Here is a 20960-nt window from a genome sequence, read left to right on the forward strand (position 1 = left end):
GAAGGAATGAAAAATAACTCTTAAATCTCAAAAGAGAGTCTACGAAGAGAAACAGTCTTTTCAGCTATGTTCTTAGGCGTTGATGAAACTTTTAACAATTTGGCTTGAGGAGCTCATATATAAGCTTCTGGATATGTTACACAAGTAATGTATTGAACTCTTAGACTTTTGACGTTGGCCAGAATATTTGGTGTCAAATAAGAGAAACAAACTCAACAATAAAAAAACTAAAGCAGGTATACTACAAGAGAGTGTATTGGGGATAATTCAATTGTTCAACACCCAAATAACAATATAAAAATCTGAACTCAGGCATGGAGAATAAAGGTCATAGTGAGCTATATTAACAACGTATAGTATCTTGTAGGGCTAATCTTGATCCGTAGTATTTTATGACTAAGGAGTTACGTATCCTAAGCAATACGGAGAATATTTAAATATTTCTAATACACGTGGAGCGCACGCAGGCGCAGTATATTCAATCTACCGGACCACGATGAATTTTAATGTATTCTTGTCGTAGGCTATCCATTGATAATATTATTCTACGAAAAAAAATTCGTTCTTTGCCCTAAAGTTTATTTTGTGATTTTCATGTTAGTTAATAATCATAATAAGTAGTAATATTAGTAATAATAGTTAGAATAATAATACTCATATTTGATTTTCTTACAAATTTTAATTATTTTTAATATTTTAAAAATACCGCGCGATCAGAGTGGGGTTTATACGTTCACACAGCGCTGATAGATGGCACTAGAGTGATAAACAACAATCAGCTGTTCTGTACAAATCTAGAATACCTTAGAATGTAGTCGCGAAAGTGTAAATTCTATATTTTAGGTTGGCATCGAGGGGAGAAAAGGTCAATGAAATCTACAATACCAAGAATATGGCGAGAATGAAAAGATTACGTTAACGACTGCTATTTTTGCATTGTGAATCCTAGTAAAAGACGTAGAGGTAAAAATGCAAAACCTATCGAATATCCTGATCTGGAATCCTCTTCTGCTCCAGTCGCACATTAGTCGAAAAAATTATCGCGGAATAGTAGCTCATCTCTTAGTTCTCATAAAAGTATTCCTATAGGGAGTTTTTACCGACACCAGAACAACCAAGACACCAAGAGCGTTTAGGCTCTCGCTTCAAACAGTGAAATTTGCTTGATGATGTTAATATCACGGATCATTATCATTTATTAAGAGATAGTACCTATGATAATAAAAGAAAAAGTACAACCGTGCCCTTTTAAATTATTTTATACTTTTTTGTAAGTTATTTTGATAGTAAAACTTAATATAAATAAATTAAAATGTTAATTTAAATGGTTTCATTTTCAATTAAAAATTAACACAACAGATTTTCAAAAATATCGTTCAATCGGTTTTCTAAATAAAAAAGCAAACTTTTTCATATCATATATATTTTTTTGTCTAATTACAGTCTAAAGAATTGGAATTTAGTGCTCTGAAGTCAAACTCCAATTTTGTGTTGATCCGTGTAATATGTTAATAATTTTAAAGAAATCTTCAGTTTACAATTGATCATCATATATGAATATCTTACAACTTCGATACTCCAACCATTCCGCGAATGTTTTTTAGCAAACCGCGCTTTTCAAAATGACCGAACGAAAGACGTCTTCCGATATTTACCTAAGAGCTCTGCTGAGCTTGTCGTAGTTCATGTTGGGCTTCGATTTCCGCTCGCCCCATCTTCTCGCCACCTCGTCGGGGTCCGTCAGTTTGAATTCGCCGTTGGCTCCTTCCCAGGCGATGCAACCGGCGTTCGACGAATCGCCGAGCAGCTCGAGCAGAAACTGCCACAGTTGGATCTGGCCGCTACCCTGGGCCACCAATCGCTGCGTGGCCGCGTTCAGCAGCTGGTAGGGGTCGGCTGCGGCAGCGGCGGCAGCTGCTAACAAAAACCATAAGTAAAAAATTAATTCGGATTAGTTTTATGCCAGTCTAATTGACGAAATGATAATAATCTCGATAATCAATAGGTGATCATCATAAAATTGTAAAATATTATGTCGATGAATAATTAATTTATTATAAATAAATTATTTTAGTATATACATATATATATATATATATATATATATATATATATATATATATATATATATATATATATATAATTAAATTAATTTATTATAAACTTCTCAGGTTTTAATCATATATATCACAATAACTGCTGAAAGAAAGCAATTCAATGTAAAACTGTAATGAAAACCTCAATTAATTGATCATTAACAGGTAGTTAACTAATAATAGTTCGATACGAGATATTTGTTTGATAATTGTTTTAGCAAAGTAAAATTATAAAAATATTCTCAAACAATAGATAATAAGACAATAGCAAAATTGTAATAATATATTTTAATAGAGAATACTGATACATATTTAAATTTATATATATTTTTATATAATATTTATATATGGTTGTAAACGATTATCTTGATGAATAATTAATTTATAATAAATAATTTATTTCAAACTAATTCGGTATAAACTTATATCATATCTAACACAACAATTGTTGAAAGAACACAATTTATTATAAAACTGTAATAAAAATATATCCTTGTCCATTTTAATATACCCATTAAATAACCATAAAAAGAAAATATTTTATTGAAGTGACAGTTAATTGAGATTGTTTTAACAGATAGTTAACTAATAACGGCTCGATATCTCATTTAATTAAACCCAGAACTAGTCTACAACAACTGCTAAAGGGGAAAAAGAATTTTAAACTGTAATATAAATATTAATTAATCGAATATTATTCCAAAACGTCCTTCAGTTAATAAATAAACTAATTAAAACATTTTATTTTAATATACCAATGAAATAACTACCAAAAGGAAATATTTTAATAAAATGAGAGTTAATTAATATCTCTGTATCAAATTTAATTAAATTTAAACTTCTCATGTTTAAATAATACCTAAAAAAACTACTGAAAAAGTATTTTAATAAAAGGATATCATAAAATGTTCTTACTTAATAGGTAATAATAGTAAATTTCTGATAATAAATTTCAATTAACTATATTGAAAAATAATTAATGTAGTAATATTGCTATAATCTTGATGAATAGTTAAAAGTAGTTAATTCTATTATTTTTAAATGAGATGTAATTAAGATTGTTTTAACCGAGAGTCAATTAATACTAATTCCATGTCGCCTTTAACTAAATTCAAACTTCCTATGTTTTACTACTTACTTACTACTTATTTCATATTACTATTACTAAGTAATTAACGTGGTAGTTAATATTACTGTAATCCTGATGAATAGTTAAAGTAGTTAATTCTATTATTTTTAAATGAGATGTAATTTAGATTGTTTTAACCGAGAGTCAATTAATACTAATTCCATGTCGCATTTAACTTAATTCAAACTTCTTATGTTTTACTCCATACTTACTACTTATTTCATATTACTATTACTAAGTAATTAACGTAGTAGTTAATATTACTGTAATCCTGATGAATAGTTAAAGTAGTTAATTCCATTATTTTTAAATGAGATGTAATTTAGATTGTTTTAACCGAGAGTCAATTAATACTAATTCCATGTCGCATTTAACTAAATTCAAACTTCTTATGTTTTACTACTTACTTACTACTTATTTCATATTACTATTACTAAGTAATTAACGTAGTAGTTAATATTACTGTAATCCTGATGAATAGTTAAAGTAGTTAATTCTATTATTTTTAAATGAAATGTAATTAAGATTATTTTAACCGAGAGTCAATTAACACTATTCCATGTCGCATTTAACTAAATTCAAATTTCTTATGTTTTACTATATACTTACTACTTATTTCATGTTACTATTACTAAGTAATTAAAGTAGTAGTTAATATTACTGTAATCCTGATGAATAGTTAAAGTAGTTAATTCTATTATTTTTAAATGAGATGTAATTTAGATTGTTTTAACCGAGAGTCAATTAATACTAATTCCATGTCGCATTTAACTAAATTCAAACTTCTTATGTTTTACTACTTACTTACTACTTATTTCATATTACTATTACTAAGTAATTAATGTAGTAATTAATATTATTGTAATCCTGATGAATAGTTAATAGCTACTTTAAGCTGCAGCACTTGTTTAATTAATAAATAGTAATAAAATTTTAGTAATATATTTTAGCTGATTAAATAGATAGATCAGTAATATAGTTAAAAATGTTAAATTAATAATAGATCGATTTTGTTTTATTGTAATCCAATACTATAAAATAAAATAATAATAAAACTAAAAATAATAAAACAATAAAAAAACTATAACAATAAAACTATTTATATTTTAAATCATAGAGAAAAATTAGTTTGGTCACTAAAAGGAACAGTTGGATATCAACTGATACCTTTAGTAAAGGTAGTTGTACTAAATATCCAAATAGAGGTTATAATTATTATCTATCAAGTGATAATTAGTTGAAACTGTCAAGTATAACATAATATAAAACAGTATGTTAACTTATGACATAATGTAATTGTTAATATATTTTAGATTAAAAAGATGGAAAATGAAGAACAAAACAAGAGCTAGAACAAAAGTCAAAGTATTATCAAAGAGAGATAAAAGTAATATAGAAGCAGCAGGAAGGAAATATCACAGAAGAGTCAAGGGTGTAACGATGATGAGTAGGATGAGAAATAAAGAAGAAAGAACCTCAGTGTTGAAACTATTGACTCTACATATGAAGGAACATATGAAGATAGAGTAAATTCCTATGCCAACAAGTGGCAGAAAAGGTGTTTTTTTATTATATATGTATATTATTACTAATAATACAATATATATTATGCAAAAGTAACATATAATTATGTCGAAGTGAAAGGTAGTGGTTTCAACAGAAATATAGAAAAATGAAAGTTAGTTAAGATTAAGAAATAATGCAGGTAATATTATTAGTTAATTAGAGTTCTTTAACGAATATTTTTTTTAATTGAATAAATTAAATAAGATTGTGTTAATAAGAAGTTAATAAGAAACAGTCACTTTAGTAATGAAATATGATTCAATAAGTAACTAAGAGTAGTTAATGTTTTAAGGTAGCTTATGTATTCTCATAATAGATAATAGTCTGATTTTAACTATAATAGTAACAATAGTTAAGTTGTATACGTTGTTAAGTTGTTGTTAGTTAACTATATTTTGTAATACCTACGTTTCTTGTCATATTTCGAAAATTAAATGAAGATGTAATAGATGCTGTAATATATGGAGAGAAAATCTAATACCTACAGACCGGTTTGGGTTTATTAACAAACACTGAATAATTGAGCAGGTGTATTGATAACCAATATAATTGAAATAGCCTATGGAGGTAAAAAGGTATGTTTAGCTAGATCCTTAGATGTAGCGCAAGCCTTTAGGTAAAACACAAGCATAACCGTTACGGAAACAATACACTGAACAATTAAAATCTTACATTACCGTATTTTTAAAGTCAAACAAGCAGAACCCTACTCAGTAATAAAACAAGCTAAAGCAGGCGTACCACAAGAAACTGAACTGGGGTAAATTATTTACCTACTCTATACATGTGATAGTAATATTTTCCATTTGTGGTATAATGGAAAATATTACTCTGGGTATATTTGCTGATGACGTTGCGACTCTTGCTGTTGGAGATAATAGCAAAGAAGCCACATGAAAATTACAACAGGCAAGTGACAACACAAATTATTCCCAAACCTGGAAAATTTAAATTAATGAAAAAACTGTGCATGTGCAGTTCACGTATATTCAGACTGTACAAGCACAAATAACGATAAATAATAGTACACTCATTCCATATAGCAACAACGCTAAATATCTCGGAATGAATCTTGATGCAAAACTTCGCTGGAGGAAATACGTAAAATAGAAAATGAAAGAAGTGGAGTTGAAAATATAGTGGTTATTTAGAAGGAAGTTACATTAATTAACATTAATTAATTACACTACCATTATACAAGCAAGTATTGAAACTTACATGAACACATAGGGAATTCAATATGAGGATTTAGGGTAAATTGATATGGCTCGGTGAATGGAGGTAAAACGAAATGAAACAGTGGTGTTTACATTTCCGTTATGACCGTTATTTATTGAAGTAATATAAAAATGTGGAAAATAGAAATAGATATATACCGAGATTTAAGTTATTGTAAAGACTAAGTAATTGTAAATTGTGGGATAGGCTGGTCGGCAACGACTAGTAACAATGTAATAGATTAAACAAATCCTCAACATCTTATTTTGGGACACTTGTAGTTCTTTGATCGAGGTAAGTTTGAGCAGTCAAAACCATACTGGCGAACCATATAGAAAAACCGAATGTATTATACAGGAGGAAATAGTAGGGTGTAGAACAGGAGAAGACATAGTGCTCCCAATATGCCGTAATCCTTTGATCTGGCTTGTTGGGTTTATGTTAAGATAACAGCTCAATCGATAAGTCTCCGGCCTATCATAGTAAAACACTTTTTTTTTACAAAATTAGTTTTTTTTATTCAACATAATCCCCTCCAACTTTTCGATACCTTTTTTTTAGAACGATTTGTCTTTTGCTTCAAAATAGGCTTCACTTTCGGCGTTTACCTCTTCATTCGACGAAAATTTCTTCCTAGCGAGCATTTTTTTGAGATCTAAGAACAGGAAATAGTCGATCTGGAGAATACGGTGGATTAGGAAGCAATTCGAAATCCAATTCATGGATTTTTGGCACGGTGCATTGTCTTGGTGAATCAGCACTTTCTTTTTCTTCAAATGCGGCCGTTTTCGGCGATTTCGTCCTTCAAAAGGTCTAATAACGCTATTTAATAGTCGATGTTGAAGGTTCTTCTTTTTCAAGGTAGTCAATGAAAATTATTCCCTGGACATCTCAATATACAGACGCCATAACCTTGCCAGCCGACTGTTGCTTTTTCCCACGCTTTAGAGCGGATTCATCGTGCAGTTCACTTGGATGACTGTCGATTGGACTCTAGAGTAAAATGATGGAGCCATGTTTCATCTATTGTCACATATGGACGCAAAAACTCGGGTTTATTACGCTTGATCATCTTCAAACACTGCTTCGAATCATCAACTCGTCGTTGTCTTTGGCCAAAAGTGAGCTCGCGTGTACCCACTTTACACAGAGCTTTCTCATACCCAAATATTCGTGAATGATATGATGTACACGTTCAGTTGATATCTTTAGAGTGCCTGCTATTTCATTCAATTTCAATTTAGGGTTACTCAAAATCATTTTGTGGATTTCTTAAATGTTTTCATCGGTATCAACCTCTTTTGGGCGTCCACTGCGTTCACCGTTTTCCCCTCAAAAAGCAATATTTTATCAACACGCGAAATTCCTTTTTATCCATTTTTTTTTCACAATAACAAAAGTTGCTTCACTCAAAATGCTATAATTCACAAACTAATGATCCGGCAGCTGTCAAATTTATACGCGCATCTTTTTAGGGTTATGGTTAACTAAAAAACATGTGGATTTAATTCTAGTAGCGCCGCGGCGTCTATGTGTCAGGCCGGGGACTTTTCGATTGACCTGTTACCATGATTGAAAATTTTGTAGGCATGGAATGGGAAAGAATAAATAAATCGGTTTCTATAAGAGAAACGCTTATCGCTCGATATAAGACCGGGTGGATATCGGGGTATTAAGATTTCGAACAAACCACGATGTTTTCTTAAGCGATAGGAATAATAATCCCGGATTCGAACAGGTGACGAATACCAGATTATTTCATCGCCCAAAACTCTGTTTACCGCTTTTGGAAAGCGGCGAAATAAAAAAACGTTCAACCGACAGTCGGCATAATTTATTTTCGAGATTCCTACGTCACTGGTGCTCGAGCTCCATCTCGGAGAACCGCAAAAGCGGGGCCCACCCATCGCACTGACCACCCATCAAAGCCGACACTGTGCCGCGAGACGAGACTTAAGCCGTCGTCGGCCTTCTCCGATTTTCCAGGAAGCGCCTTTCGCGCGGCGGCCCGTTTGTATCTCTCTCGCCGTCGATTGAATGGGCGAAATAAACGGGAGGCCCACAAATCATTAATTATACTCGTAAAATATCGAGATGGAAAGCCTTCGGTTCTCCGGTGTTAGAACACTGGGGATTCGCGGAATACCTTGTTAGAAACCGTTTTGGTTTAGATCGGATTAAGCTGGTGAGAACGATGTTTACGTAAGCTATGTTGTAGAAAAAAACGTTACGGTTAAATATCTCTTAATAATGTGTGATATAAGAGTATTACTATGTTGCACGCTATTGTGGATTTTCTCTTTGTTAGTGCTTTACTTTTCGATAGACTGTACGGAAATATATATATATATATATATATATATATATATATATATATATATATATATATATATATATATATATATATATACTAGCGACCCGCCCCGGCTTCGCACGGGTGCAATGCTGATACTAAATTAAATACACTACAGAAAAAATATGAACGTTGTATATAAAAACATAGCGGCCCGCTCCGACTTTGCACGGGCATAAAATATATATGCCTATGTCACTCAATGAAAACATGATTAAAATCGATCCAGTATTTTTGGTTCATTCATTACTGCCCTTGGCCTGCACGCATTAAATTTGGAGTAAAACAATTCCTCTTCCCCTATACTTATTATGAAAATTTCCTGCTATCTTTGGAATATCTAAATTCATACAATTTTTATTACATTACACATTTTTAAACGCAAATTTTAAATTTGTAATATCTGCGAAAATATTTGTTTAATTTACATGCTATAAGGAACCATATTGATCTATATTAATTGCACACTGTATTTAAGGTACTTAATTCGATAAGGATTAATGCCGTATTGCTTAAAATAGCTTCGTAAATAAGCCATTTTCTCACGTAAAAAGTAAACAATAAAAATGGTTAATGTGGGTTATCCCTAAAAGATAAACATATACCATCGCGGACTTTTTTGTAGACCTATCAGAAAATACAAAAAAGCGTATAAAGTAGTTTTGGAAACTCATAAAGTGCAACTAATACATTTAGAAATATTATAAGATAGCGTGTCCACTTTTTTTACCAAGATCTTTTATATGTTACACCAAAATTTGAACACACATAAGTTGAATTTGATTTCAACAAACTGTTGACGATTTAGAGCGTTGTTTGAAGCCGTTCAACTGAACCAAAAATTATTTTTATATTGATATGTTATAATGGACGAAATATGGATCCTCTATGCTCGTTTGAATCAAAGAGATAGTAATCTAACAGTATATTGAGTAGAATTAAAAAAATAAACTCTGATTCTTTGTTTCTATAATAAAATAAAGCGAAATTATATTTTTTATTTAGACTGTTTCGGTTATCAGGGACGCCCATGCCATACAAAAAAGCGTTAAATGTTACGCCACTGACAGGGGAGGCGTTTTCCAACATCTGACACGGATACCAAGATGGTTGTGATTTGTTTACGAATAATTTAATTGGCCAAGAACCCGTATCTAAAAAGCGGAATTTAATTTTGCGGTCTGAGCAGTCGAAACCAGATAAAGATTTACGATGCTGCGCTCCATACGTGATGGAAAACAGTTTCAAGAATAACGTTCGGTACGACGACATGGAATGCAGCTATAATATCATAACAAGTGTGTTCTTTTGTTTTTTCTGTGTCTGGAACACGTTGCATCTTTATTGTCAAGACATATTTGGTAGATTAACAAAAAACATTCGTCTTTTAAAAGATGACGCTGTTAGGTCGATAAAAAGTAATCAGTTGTTTATTTATGGCAATTAAAGATGAACTTCTCCATTAGAATGTGGCAATATGTTCTCAATCGACTATTCTGATTATTCATAAGGCTTCAATAATCGATGACATTATATCGAACTACTAGGAGATACTAGGAAACATCAATTTTTATAAAACATCATTATCACGAGAGAATATGTGACTTTTCATATGCGGGTCAACACATTTTTATATATATTAGATGCTTGCAGGTACTTTGATCAACGATATCTATTGGTGAAAATTCGAATTCGAAGATAATAAATTGTATGATTTGTTTGACGAAAACTCAGCTCAAACTCTTAAGGGACTTTCAGACTGTTTAGCAGTGAATGCATCAAATGTTGATATGATACGAAAAATAAAAAAAATCTATGGCGTATTGTGACTGACTATGAAAAGTGAATTTTCTACGCAATTTTAAGGGCAAACGGTCAAGTGTTAGTCTAGAAAATTCATCCACATTCGATACCAAGGCGGAATAACCACCATAAAGTTTTTTTGTGTATATGGTGGTGTCAGCAGTCAAAAAATGATGAGAGTATAAGACTCTAATATTTCAACCAAGATGTTCTCCAAGAAGTACTGTTGCTTTATTGTACAATGGCTGTCCAAATAATGGTATCAATCATTGGCTTTGATCCAGGATTTTAGTTTTTGAAAGGTTTGATCCAGCTGAGGATAAATTTTGTCAAACCGTATAGTAAAAACTATTAGAAATAGCGAGTCAGCTTGTATAACTCTTCGATGAAGTCTTCATTTATTTTGATGGGTTGCTAATGCTTGATATATTTCGGAGAGTTATCGCAGCCAAACCTTTTGAGAAAAAACTTTTTGTTGGCTTTGCAGTTTGTTGACTGCACAATATAGAATAATAGAGCAAATACACGTCAGGAGCCAACACAGAATTGTTACACTGATAACTTATGTAAGTTAATACTAACTAACTAATGTTATTTAGTATTTAACAAATTATTGAAAATATACATGAAATTGACTGAATTCTCTTTATAATTTTGGTAAAGTCATTGTAATATTATGTTCAGTTACTTTAGAGAACTATTTTCAGTCTACTTAGAATTTTATATATAGTTTTGGAAACAGAGAAAAGTCAGACGGGATCATATCAGGAGAATACAATACACTTGGTTTATGTGATGTTGAGCTTTTTGTAGTAATTCTTGATACATTTGGGTTCTTTTAAAAGCAACTTCTTGTTCAAAACACAGGTGATTATAACAGGGATCAATTATTTGGGAATTGGAGCAAAAAAATGCAAAATGAGCATATCAAGAAGAAAATAAAATTACTCGAAATGAGCATCGAAGGCGGCGAACCCAGTCGACGCCCAAAAGAGGTTGTTACCGACGAATACATTAAAAAATCCACAAAATGATTTTGAATCACCGTAAATTGAAATTGAAAGAAATAGCAGACACTCTAAAGATATTAACTGAACGTGTACATCGAATATTTGGGTATGAGAGAGCTCTATGTAAAGTGGGTGCCGCACGAGCTCACTTTTGACCAAAACCAACGACGAGTTGTTGATTCGGAGCAGTATTTGAAGATGATCAGGCGTAATAAACCCGAGCTTTTGGGTCGATTTGTGACAATGGATGAAACGTGACTCCATCATTTCACTCCGAAGTCCAATCGACAGTCATCTGAGTGCACTGCACACGATTAATCCGCTCCAGAGCATAGGAAAACGCAACAGTCGGTTGGCAAGGATATGGCGTCTGTATTTTGGGATGCGCATGAAAACGACTATTACATAGCGTTATTGGAAAAAATCCATGAATTCGGTTTAGAATTGCTTTCTAATCCATCGTATTCTTCAGATCTGTAGCCCAGCGACTATTTCCTGTTCTCAGATCTCAAAACAATCCTCGCTGGGAAGATATTTTCTTCGAATGAAGAGATAATCGCCGAAACTGAAGCCTATTTTGAAGCAAAGGTTCTATAAAATGGTATCGAAAAGTTGGAGGGCCACTATAATCAGTGTACCACCCTTGAAGGGATCGAGATCTTCGAAATTTAATAGTCACTGAAGAAATCAAGATATTCAAAAGAAGTTATGAGGAAAGACTTTATGCTAATACTGAAGCAGTACAAGTCTTGGAAAATGCTGAGACGTACACTCAAGAGAACCAAACCGTTTGAGCTTATTGTGTTGCGTTTTATAGTGTATTTAGCACAAAAAGTGCTATTTATTTATAGATTTTTGTTGCAGGTTAGTCAGCATGAAGCATGAAAAGTATTGTAAGAATCATAAACATACCAATATATACGAAGTGACAACTTAATATAGTGTAGATAACTTACAGAAAATATATTTTGCCTGGTTTTTTAAAAGAATAGAATATATTTGGGATATATTTGGAAACGACATATTTAATGTTTGCAGACAGAATATCAAAGAATATAAATAGAATTACTTTCAAAAATATGTAAGTGAATTAAGCCCGGAGCAATAGAAAAAGTACAAGTGGCAGTCAATAAATCTACAAATGGACGAAAGATTAGAAAATTCTGCGTAATAGCTCCAAATCTGTCCACGTTAATTTTGCATTGCCGCGAAATAATGAAAGCTTAATTATATCACTCAATGGATGCCTGATTCCTAAAGCAGAATCAGCTAAATACCTTGGAATCCATCTTGACCGTAGATTAAATTGGAAACATCACGTTAGACAAAAAGCAAACACATTAGAACCACAATAAAACAACTATACTGGTTCGGAAGTCGGAAGTCGGAAGATATTCTCAACTTGATCTAAAATCCAGGAGATTGATCTATAATACAATTATAAAGCCAATTTGGACCTATGGGGTGCAAATATGGGGTTGCACTAAAAATTCAAATCAACTAGTCATACAACGCTGTCAAAACAAGGTTCTTCGATTGATTACCAATGCCTATCGCTACGTAACCGACGAAGAACTGCACGATGACCTGGAAATCAAATGGATTTGCGAAGTTATCCAAGATTTCCTCTTGAAATACGAAAGAAGATTACTAAATCATACTAACGAGGAAGCAATACAACTGCTGGATAGGGCGCAGGATGTTAGGAGATTGAAGCGAACCAAACCATAGGAACTTATATGAAGTGTATACCTTTAGTGTAAACTATAGCTTAGGTTATTATAATTTTATAATTGAGGAATACATATTGATATATTTTCTCGCACTCGTCTTGCTTGTGAATTAATCCAAGTACAAATGAAATGTGGTAATAAATTAATTTATAATTAAGATTGTACTAAACGTATCTAATAAAGATGTTTAAAACAAAATTAATGTTTATACTGTGAATACTGAAGCTTTTGAATCAAAAACCAGATCATTATAGTGTCATTTACACGTGTGGGGTTGTATTAAAACATTAAACCTACTAGCAATCCAATGTTACCAACACAAAGTTTTACTTAACAATGCTTATCGCTAACCAACGAATTACTGGTTACTTCTGATACACGGTGACTTCGAAATCAAATTGATTTACGAAATTATCCAACATTTCTCATTGAAACGTGAATTTAATCTAGTAAATAATAAAAATGTGACAAAACGCATGAAATCAGAATATTTAACCCAATCAAACCACACGAACTTACGTATAAGTGTTACTCTTAAATTTAGCTCAAGTAGTTGTTAAGCTTAAACTATTAGCTTAGGTAGCTAATGTAAAATGTAATTAATGGAAAAAATTGTTATTAGACTAAATTAATGTACAAATAAATAGGAATTTTAGGAATAGTGTTGGGATCAACGTACCATGATATATCATATTGCTACTGGCGAAAACTTTGGAATGCTGCTGCACAGAAGCCAGTCTCCTAGCAACTAATAATTCTTCTGGAAGGCATCCCGCTGGCAGCCTCCACATGGCTGCCTCTATACACTTAACATTTTCCCCGAAAACCGAACGACACCAGCTCAACTGACCCTCAATCGAATACAACAAAAGAACAACCAAAGCGTATTCTCAAGACGACACCGTCGTTGCTACACGCAAGTTTGATGCGACGTTGATCGGCCGGACGCTGGACGCGGAATGTGACTGCACGACGCCCGCTATGGGCGTCGCGACGCCTCCAAAGGGGTCGTAACATCACCAGGAAAACATCCGTGTCCTGTAATGAATTCGGATTTTTTTCATTACCCGCCGTGACGACGCTGCAGGTTGCAGAATTGGATTTCGTTTATCCTGAATTATATACTGAGTGTTATATACAGAGCCATATACTGAGAGTTTTTATTCTGCTACGACCAAAAGTAGATGTTGTGCACAAGGATTCTTTATTTAATCTTATTTGCTTAACTAGCAGGTTTAAGAATAAATTAATTTATATATTTAAAAAATGTATCGAATCTATTGTGTATATTTTAGGTTTTAACATTATTTAGGATTGAAACTTATGATAATGCCGCTATGTCATATTCTAATTGTCAGGTTTAGTTTCAACGATTTAAACGGCTAGAAGAAGATATCGAAGATAATGAATTGCAAGACTTATTGAATGAGAACCCAGCCCAAATTCTCAAAGAATTTTCAGAAAACAGCCGTTGTTAAATCAACCTCTTCCATGCGTTTACATTGATGTGTAGAGTTATGACCTGACACATAGATGGCGCTTGAAAAATTGAATGACATAACCGACACTCTAAAGATATCAACTGAACCTGTACATCATATCATTTACGAATATTTGGGTATGAGAAAGGTCTGTGCAAAGTGGGTGCCGCGCGAGCTCACTTTTGACCAAAAACAGAGTTTGGGGATGATCAAGCATAATAAACCCGAGTTTCTGCATCGATATGTGACAATGGATGAAACATAGCTCCATCATTTCACTCTGAAGTCCAATCGACAGTCATCCGAGTGGACTGCACACGATGAACTTCCTACAAAGCGTGGGAAAACGCAACGGTCGGCTGGCAAGGTTATGGCGTCTGTATTTTGGGATGCCCATAGAATAATTTTCATTAACTACTTTTAAAAAGAAAGAACCATCAACAGCGACTATTACATAGCGTTATTGGACCGTTTGAAGGACGAAATCGCCGAAAAACGGCCGCATTTGAAGAAAAAGAAACCGCTCCTTCACCAAGATAATGCACCGTGTCAAAAATCTATAAATTGGGCTTGGAATCGCTTCCTTATCCACCGTATTCTTCAGATCTGGCCCCCAGCGACTATTTCCTGTTCTCAGATCTCAAAAGAATGAATTTTCGTCGAATGAAGAGGTGATCGCCGAAACTGAGGCCTATTTTGAAGCAAAGGACACATCGTACTGCAAAAATGGTATCGAAAAGTTGGAGGGTCGCTATAATCAGTGTATCCCCCTGAAGGGCATTATGCTGAATAAAAAAAATTACCAAAAAATATGTTTTACTATGGTAGGCCAGAGACTTTTCAGTTGACCTGTTATTTGATATATTTATAGTTGGCGACTGTTTCTTCAATAAATAATGAATCTGTGATATTGTTTAATATTGGCTTTGATTCACTATCTATATCGACCAGTGAGTGACCAGTTTGGAAACCATCTGAAAAGACTTGACTAATTTAATTATTGTAATTGAAACAAACAGTCAGTGAAGTAAATTAAAACACCCATGACCTGACGGACTTCGAACTCGGAATATTTGTAGTCATTCATTTATACATACTCAACATTTTATATCTTCTATATTCTACATTTATTAACCTTTAACATACCTAACTGCACTTGATGGTCTCATTCTTCTTTTTTTACCATAGAGTGAATGTATTAATTTAGTTACACATGTTCGTTACTATATTAATTATAAATCTTGATGATGTGAGTTCACTGTTACTTTGAATATACTATACTTATAGTCCGTTATAGAACAGTAGGTGGGCCGTCCTGCCGCCTTTACCACTGCGCCACAAAGCCGGCTCGGACGACTTTTGTAGGCCGGTTCGGTTAAATGTTCGAACATTTCAAACATCATTGTATCTCTTTTTAATTAAAATTAAATGAGAATATTGCCTGATCTTAAAACAAATTTATTAATTGCGAAAGGCAATTCATCAAACATCTTGATGACGTGTGTTCATTGTTATTTTGAATAGACTGTATATATATAAAGATATATAGAATTACTTAAACACTATTAGGGTTGAATTTAATAGACCAAGAAATCAAGAGACCGCGGAAGGAAGAAATAGAAAACAAAGCCCGGGAAGGTCCAGTCCAGGAAACGACCGTCATCCATCCGGTCTCCCTCACCCCTCCGCGACGCCGACGCCGAAATAATCGAATCGAATTCCGCCCGACGGTGGCTGCGTGGCATAAATCAGAGCCGTCAAAAGCCGTATAAATGTCGGGGCACAATAAACACAAAGATTCCCACCAAATCCTCGTCGAAAGTCGAAAGTGGCGACCCCATTTGACTTTTAGATGGGCCCCCGTCGCGGTCCTAAGCTCCGACGGGCGACCCCTCCCCCCTGCTGGTCCCTCCTCTCACCACCGGCCCGATATTATTGTCGGACCCGATCTATCTCGATCGAGGATCCGATGTTTGCTTTTGATTTTCCCTTGTCCGTTTCGATTTTTAATTAAGTTTTTCTCGGTGTTATTTATCTGTTTACTTTTTGCTATAGATTCTTGTGTCGTTTTTTGTCAGCTGGGGTTTAGATGAACTGAACATGGACTCTGAATAACGAATTTTGATATTAAACCTACCCTTAATAATTAATAATTAAACCTAAACTTGTTTTAAAATCTCCTTTTACCGACGAGGGTTTATCTGGACCTACTACTTAACGTGGGCTCCGATCCAGGATCCTCGACGTTAAGCCTACCGACCGGCGAGTGACCAAGACATCCGGTCTTACCCAGCCTGGTTACTGGCGTAACTGGGATTATTTTCCTTTTCGGATTTTGCTTCACAAACATTCGGATCACAAACATAAATTTACGATCATGCCTCAGCATGATTCGAACCCGCGACTCTCTCAACAGTAGGTGAACTGTCCTGCCGCCTTAACCACTGCGCCAAACAAGCCGGTTGCCCTTTCTAATTGTTCATTTTCAATTTGCCTTCTATGCAGTTTATTTATCAACTGATTTCTGCTTTGTCCTATGTCCAATGCGGAAATTAACAACTCTCCAATAAATGAGGAATTAAAAGCCTATATAGTTATTTTACAATTGTTAATATTCTTTGCAACATTCATTTTACCCTGCAATTTTTGGTTAGTGCTTTGTTAAGATATGGATTGAATAATGAAATCTGAAATGAATCAGAAGTTAATACCACTAAAACTTACAGAAAAGTTTTTAAGGACTTTTAAAGTTATTAAATATAATTTAATTTAACATTACAGTACATCTAAAAACTACAGTTTATTTTTCATTTATTAGTAAATAGGTGTAGAAATACCAATGGGTTTTCCTATATAAAAACATAGTTTTAAGTCATTATAGAGATAAATTGTAAGTTACTCGGCAACGACTTGTAATAATATACTAATAAATTTAAAAATGTTACATTTAATTTATGAGAAAAAGACAATGGGAAGAAATGAACAATAGCCATGAGCTAATTTGCTTATTTTTGATCAATAATTGAGGAAATAAAATTAATGAGATCGGTGATTTTAGTAAATACTAAACGGTAAATTTTCGGAGTCTTGAAAATACGCACATATAGCGGTTATTCTCAAGAATTCCCGTCATTCCTGACGAACAACTCACCATTTATCCGTCCGGTTAGACTTCCAAAATAAGCTCCTCAAACTCCATGGTTTGTCAGAAATAATCAAATTCATAGGGAAACTGACACTCCAGAAATCAAGCAGTTCATATCTCAATCGAGCTGTTCGATGAATGATTTTGCCCCCATGCGACAGCACCCAGTCGTGTATTAACTCAGGTTCGCAAATCCCTAGATTTTGTGAATCGTTCGATTCACTGTCTGTTTTTTTCGCTGGGTCCTCGCGCGCAGTGACGGTTGCCAGGTTGCAAATACGACATTAAATGATAATGATTCTAAAGAATATCAATTATATTTTTATATAAGTTTCAGTTAATTTGTATATTACCATTTCTGTACAATATATTTTTCACATACATTGAAATGTTTTAATTAAATCTTTAACAATGAAATGGTTATCATGTTCAGTTAAATTATGAAAGAAAAATTAATAAGAGCTATTTTTTAATAATTTATCAGAAGCTTCCTTCTAATTTTTATTATTCCTCAATTGTTGATTTACTGGCTCTTTTAAAAGTATATTAGAATTGTGAACTAATTTTTAAGGATTTGTAATCGTATTTTATAGAATCTCATCTTATGCTTTTTGTCTCGGGTGCTTTTGAAATAGTTAAAAAATCAAGTATCGGTTGTTGAAGATCATTAAAACAATTATTATATTCTAACAGAAACTGGAACGGTCACAAATAAATAACTAAAATTAAAGAAACAATAAACAGTTAACGCTTAAAAGGTCCAAAATCTTGTAAATTCACTATAGTCCTCCAAGCTGTAACCTTATCTTCAAATTAGTTAGATTAATTTAAATTAAATTTTTGTTGATATATCGAAAACGAAAATCGGAACAACACCTTCAAATCATCACGAAACTTGACGGCCGTCAATAATGAAGTTGACAGTCGTCAATCATGCCTCCACAACCCTCCTCTTTCGCGTTCAAGATCATCAAATGGATGCTCATAGTTGTGTTCCTGCTGGGTACACTCCTGATAGTCACCAACGGCATCGTCTGCATCATCTACGGCATTAAAGTCATCAGAGAAGTCTCCCATTTTGACAGAATGAACGGATGCGTCCTCGCCACCATCGGAATCATGTCCTGCATCTATGGCGTGGTGATGTGCTATCTGGTACAACGTAAACCGCCCAACACCTGGATCCAGACGTTACTGGTGGGTTGTATAGTGACGGTGACGTTGCAGATGATCTTCGGTTCGGCGGGTGTGCGGGTTGGTATCCTTCGAAAGAACAAGAACGTAGATAATTACTTGAAATTGTTGTACAGACATTATTACCAGGACAAGTACGCTAGGAAGGTCATCGATAAGGTACATGATTCGTATGAGTGTTGCGGTTTGTACGGTAACAGGTCTTTTGCTCCCAGAAATGGTGGGATGTACATAGATACTTGTTGTAAGGAAGCTCACCTGAATTGTACAGCGGAACTAGCGTTTGAAGAAGGGTGTGAAGTACCGATCACTAAATTTCATAGAGCTAACTTTTACGGAATCGGCAGCATGTGGATTGCGTTTGCCACCATTCACATGGTGATAACGCTATTGGTGTTTTATTTCCAGAGTGTATATATCAACAGGCCTGATCATTATGCTTAATTATTAATATAGGGTTTTAAGATGTAGGACTAATTAATTTGCTTATAATAAAAAACTACTATTAATTATTTTTAATTTGTTTTTGTTATCCTATGACAGTTATATGGAAATTCAAGAGATTATAATAGTCTAGATATTTGAAAACATCGATTTCATATTTACATTTTCATATTATTTTTATATTTACATATTTTACGTTTACAATTACAAAAAAAATGGCAACAAAATAGAACATCTGAAAATAAAAGTAGTTTAAACAATATAACCCAAATACTAAAAAGGGAACTATCTGAGAAATTTAACAGACGATAAAGAAACTGATTACTCACTCTGGAAAGCCAGAAAGTATCTAAAGCGCTTATATCTACACAGTTCACCTGTAAGAGACCTATGTGGGAATTCGGCACGTGACAATCACCAAAAAGAAGAAGCATTTGCTGAATATCTAGAAAAAACTTTCAAACCAAACGAAACTAATATTGAATATAATTTGCCGGACATAGAAGCTGAAAATTCGATGAATAAATTAGTCACGAAAGAGCTAACCAAAGTTATTTAAACTGACATTAACCCCACGCAATCACCAGGGTACGATTTAATAACAGGATAATTACTGCAAAAACTACCAAGAAAGGGAATTATAAAACTCACCAAGTTGATCAATACAATTAGATTAAAACATGTCCCAGGCATTTGGAAGATGGCGGAAATTATAATGATCCCAAAACCTGGGAAGTCACCAAACGAAATAAAAGCCTATAGACCATATCATTGCTGCCAGTAATATTTAAGGTTTTTCGAAAACTTCTGTTAAAAAAAATTAAATACCAGCACTGCAGTTTGGTTTGGGTTGATTAACAAGCATTCAACAATTGACCAGGTCCACAGAACAACAGATATTATTGAAAAAGCCTACGAAAGTAAAAAAGTATGGTCAGCTATATTCTTAGAAGTAGCACAAGCCTTCGATAAGGTTTGGCATGAAGGCCTTATTCATAAACTACAGAAAATGTTGCCAAAACAACACACCGAACTATTAAAATCGTACATTACAACCAGAATGTTTAGGGTCAAACAAGAAGAAGCTTACTCTACAATAAAAGAAGCTAAAGTAGGTGTACCGCAAGGAAGTGTACTGGGACCAATGCTTTATCTACTTTACACTTGTGATATACCACAAATGGAAAATATTACGATGGCTACATTTGCACCCGTTTTGCACAGAGCTTTCTCATACCCAAATATTCATGAATGATATGATGTACACGTTCAGTTGATATCTTTAGAGTGTCTGCTATTTCATTCAATTTCAATTTACGGTAATTCAAAATCATTTTGTGGATTTTTGAAATATTTTCGTCGGTAACTACCTCTTATGGGCATCCACTGCGTTCACCGTCTTCGGAGCTCATTTCACCACGTATAAACTTAGCATGCCAATCCTTGATGGTTGATTTTCCTGGGGCAGTGTTCGAAAACTCGGCATCAACCCAAGTTTTTTGCTTTAACTGTATTTTTTCCATTAAAAAGCAATATTTTATCAACAAGGGAAATTCCTTTTTATCCATTTTTTTCACAATAAGAAAAGTTGCTTCACTGAAAATGCTATAATTCACAAAGTAATGATACGACAGCTGTCAAATGTATACACGCATCTTTTGAAGGTTAGGGCTAACTAAAAACATATGGATTTAGTTCTAGTAGCGCCATCTATGTGTCAGGTCAGGGACTTTTCAATTGACCTAATATTACTGGTTGTCATTGTAACTAATGTTATCTACAAAACTA

General features: G+C 33.5%; 1 protein-coding gene across 2 annotated transcripts in view; it reads right to left on the reverse strand.

Moving 5' to 3' along the window:
• The window catches only part of LOC143205248 (uncharacterized), a 57308-nt gene that overhangs the window by 4976 nt on the left and 31372 nt on the right, over positions 1–20960 (reverse strand). Inside the window, exon 4 of one of the 2 annotated variants that reach the window (XM_076418428.1) lies at positions 1656–1914. In XM_076418428.1, coding sequence (XP_076274543.1) covers positions 1656–1914 — 259 coding nt within the window. Of the gene's footprint in view, positions 1–1655; positions 1918–20960 lie in introns of both variants that reach the window. The other variant, XM_076418427.1, reaches the window with a different exon arrangement.

Source organism: Rhynchophorus ferrugineus, unplaced genomic scaffold (genome assembly GCF_030347505.1).
Source record: "Rhynchophorus ferrugineus isolate W39M unplaced genomic scaffold, kcgeb_rfMv2 rfM11, whole genome shotgun sequence".
NCBI classification, from domain to species: Eukaryota; Metazoa; Arthropoda; class Insecta; order Coleoptera; family Curculionidae; genus Rhynchophorus; species Rhynchophorus ferrugineus.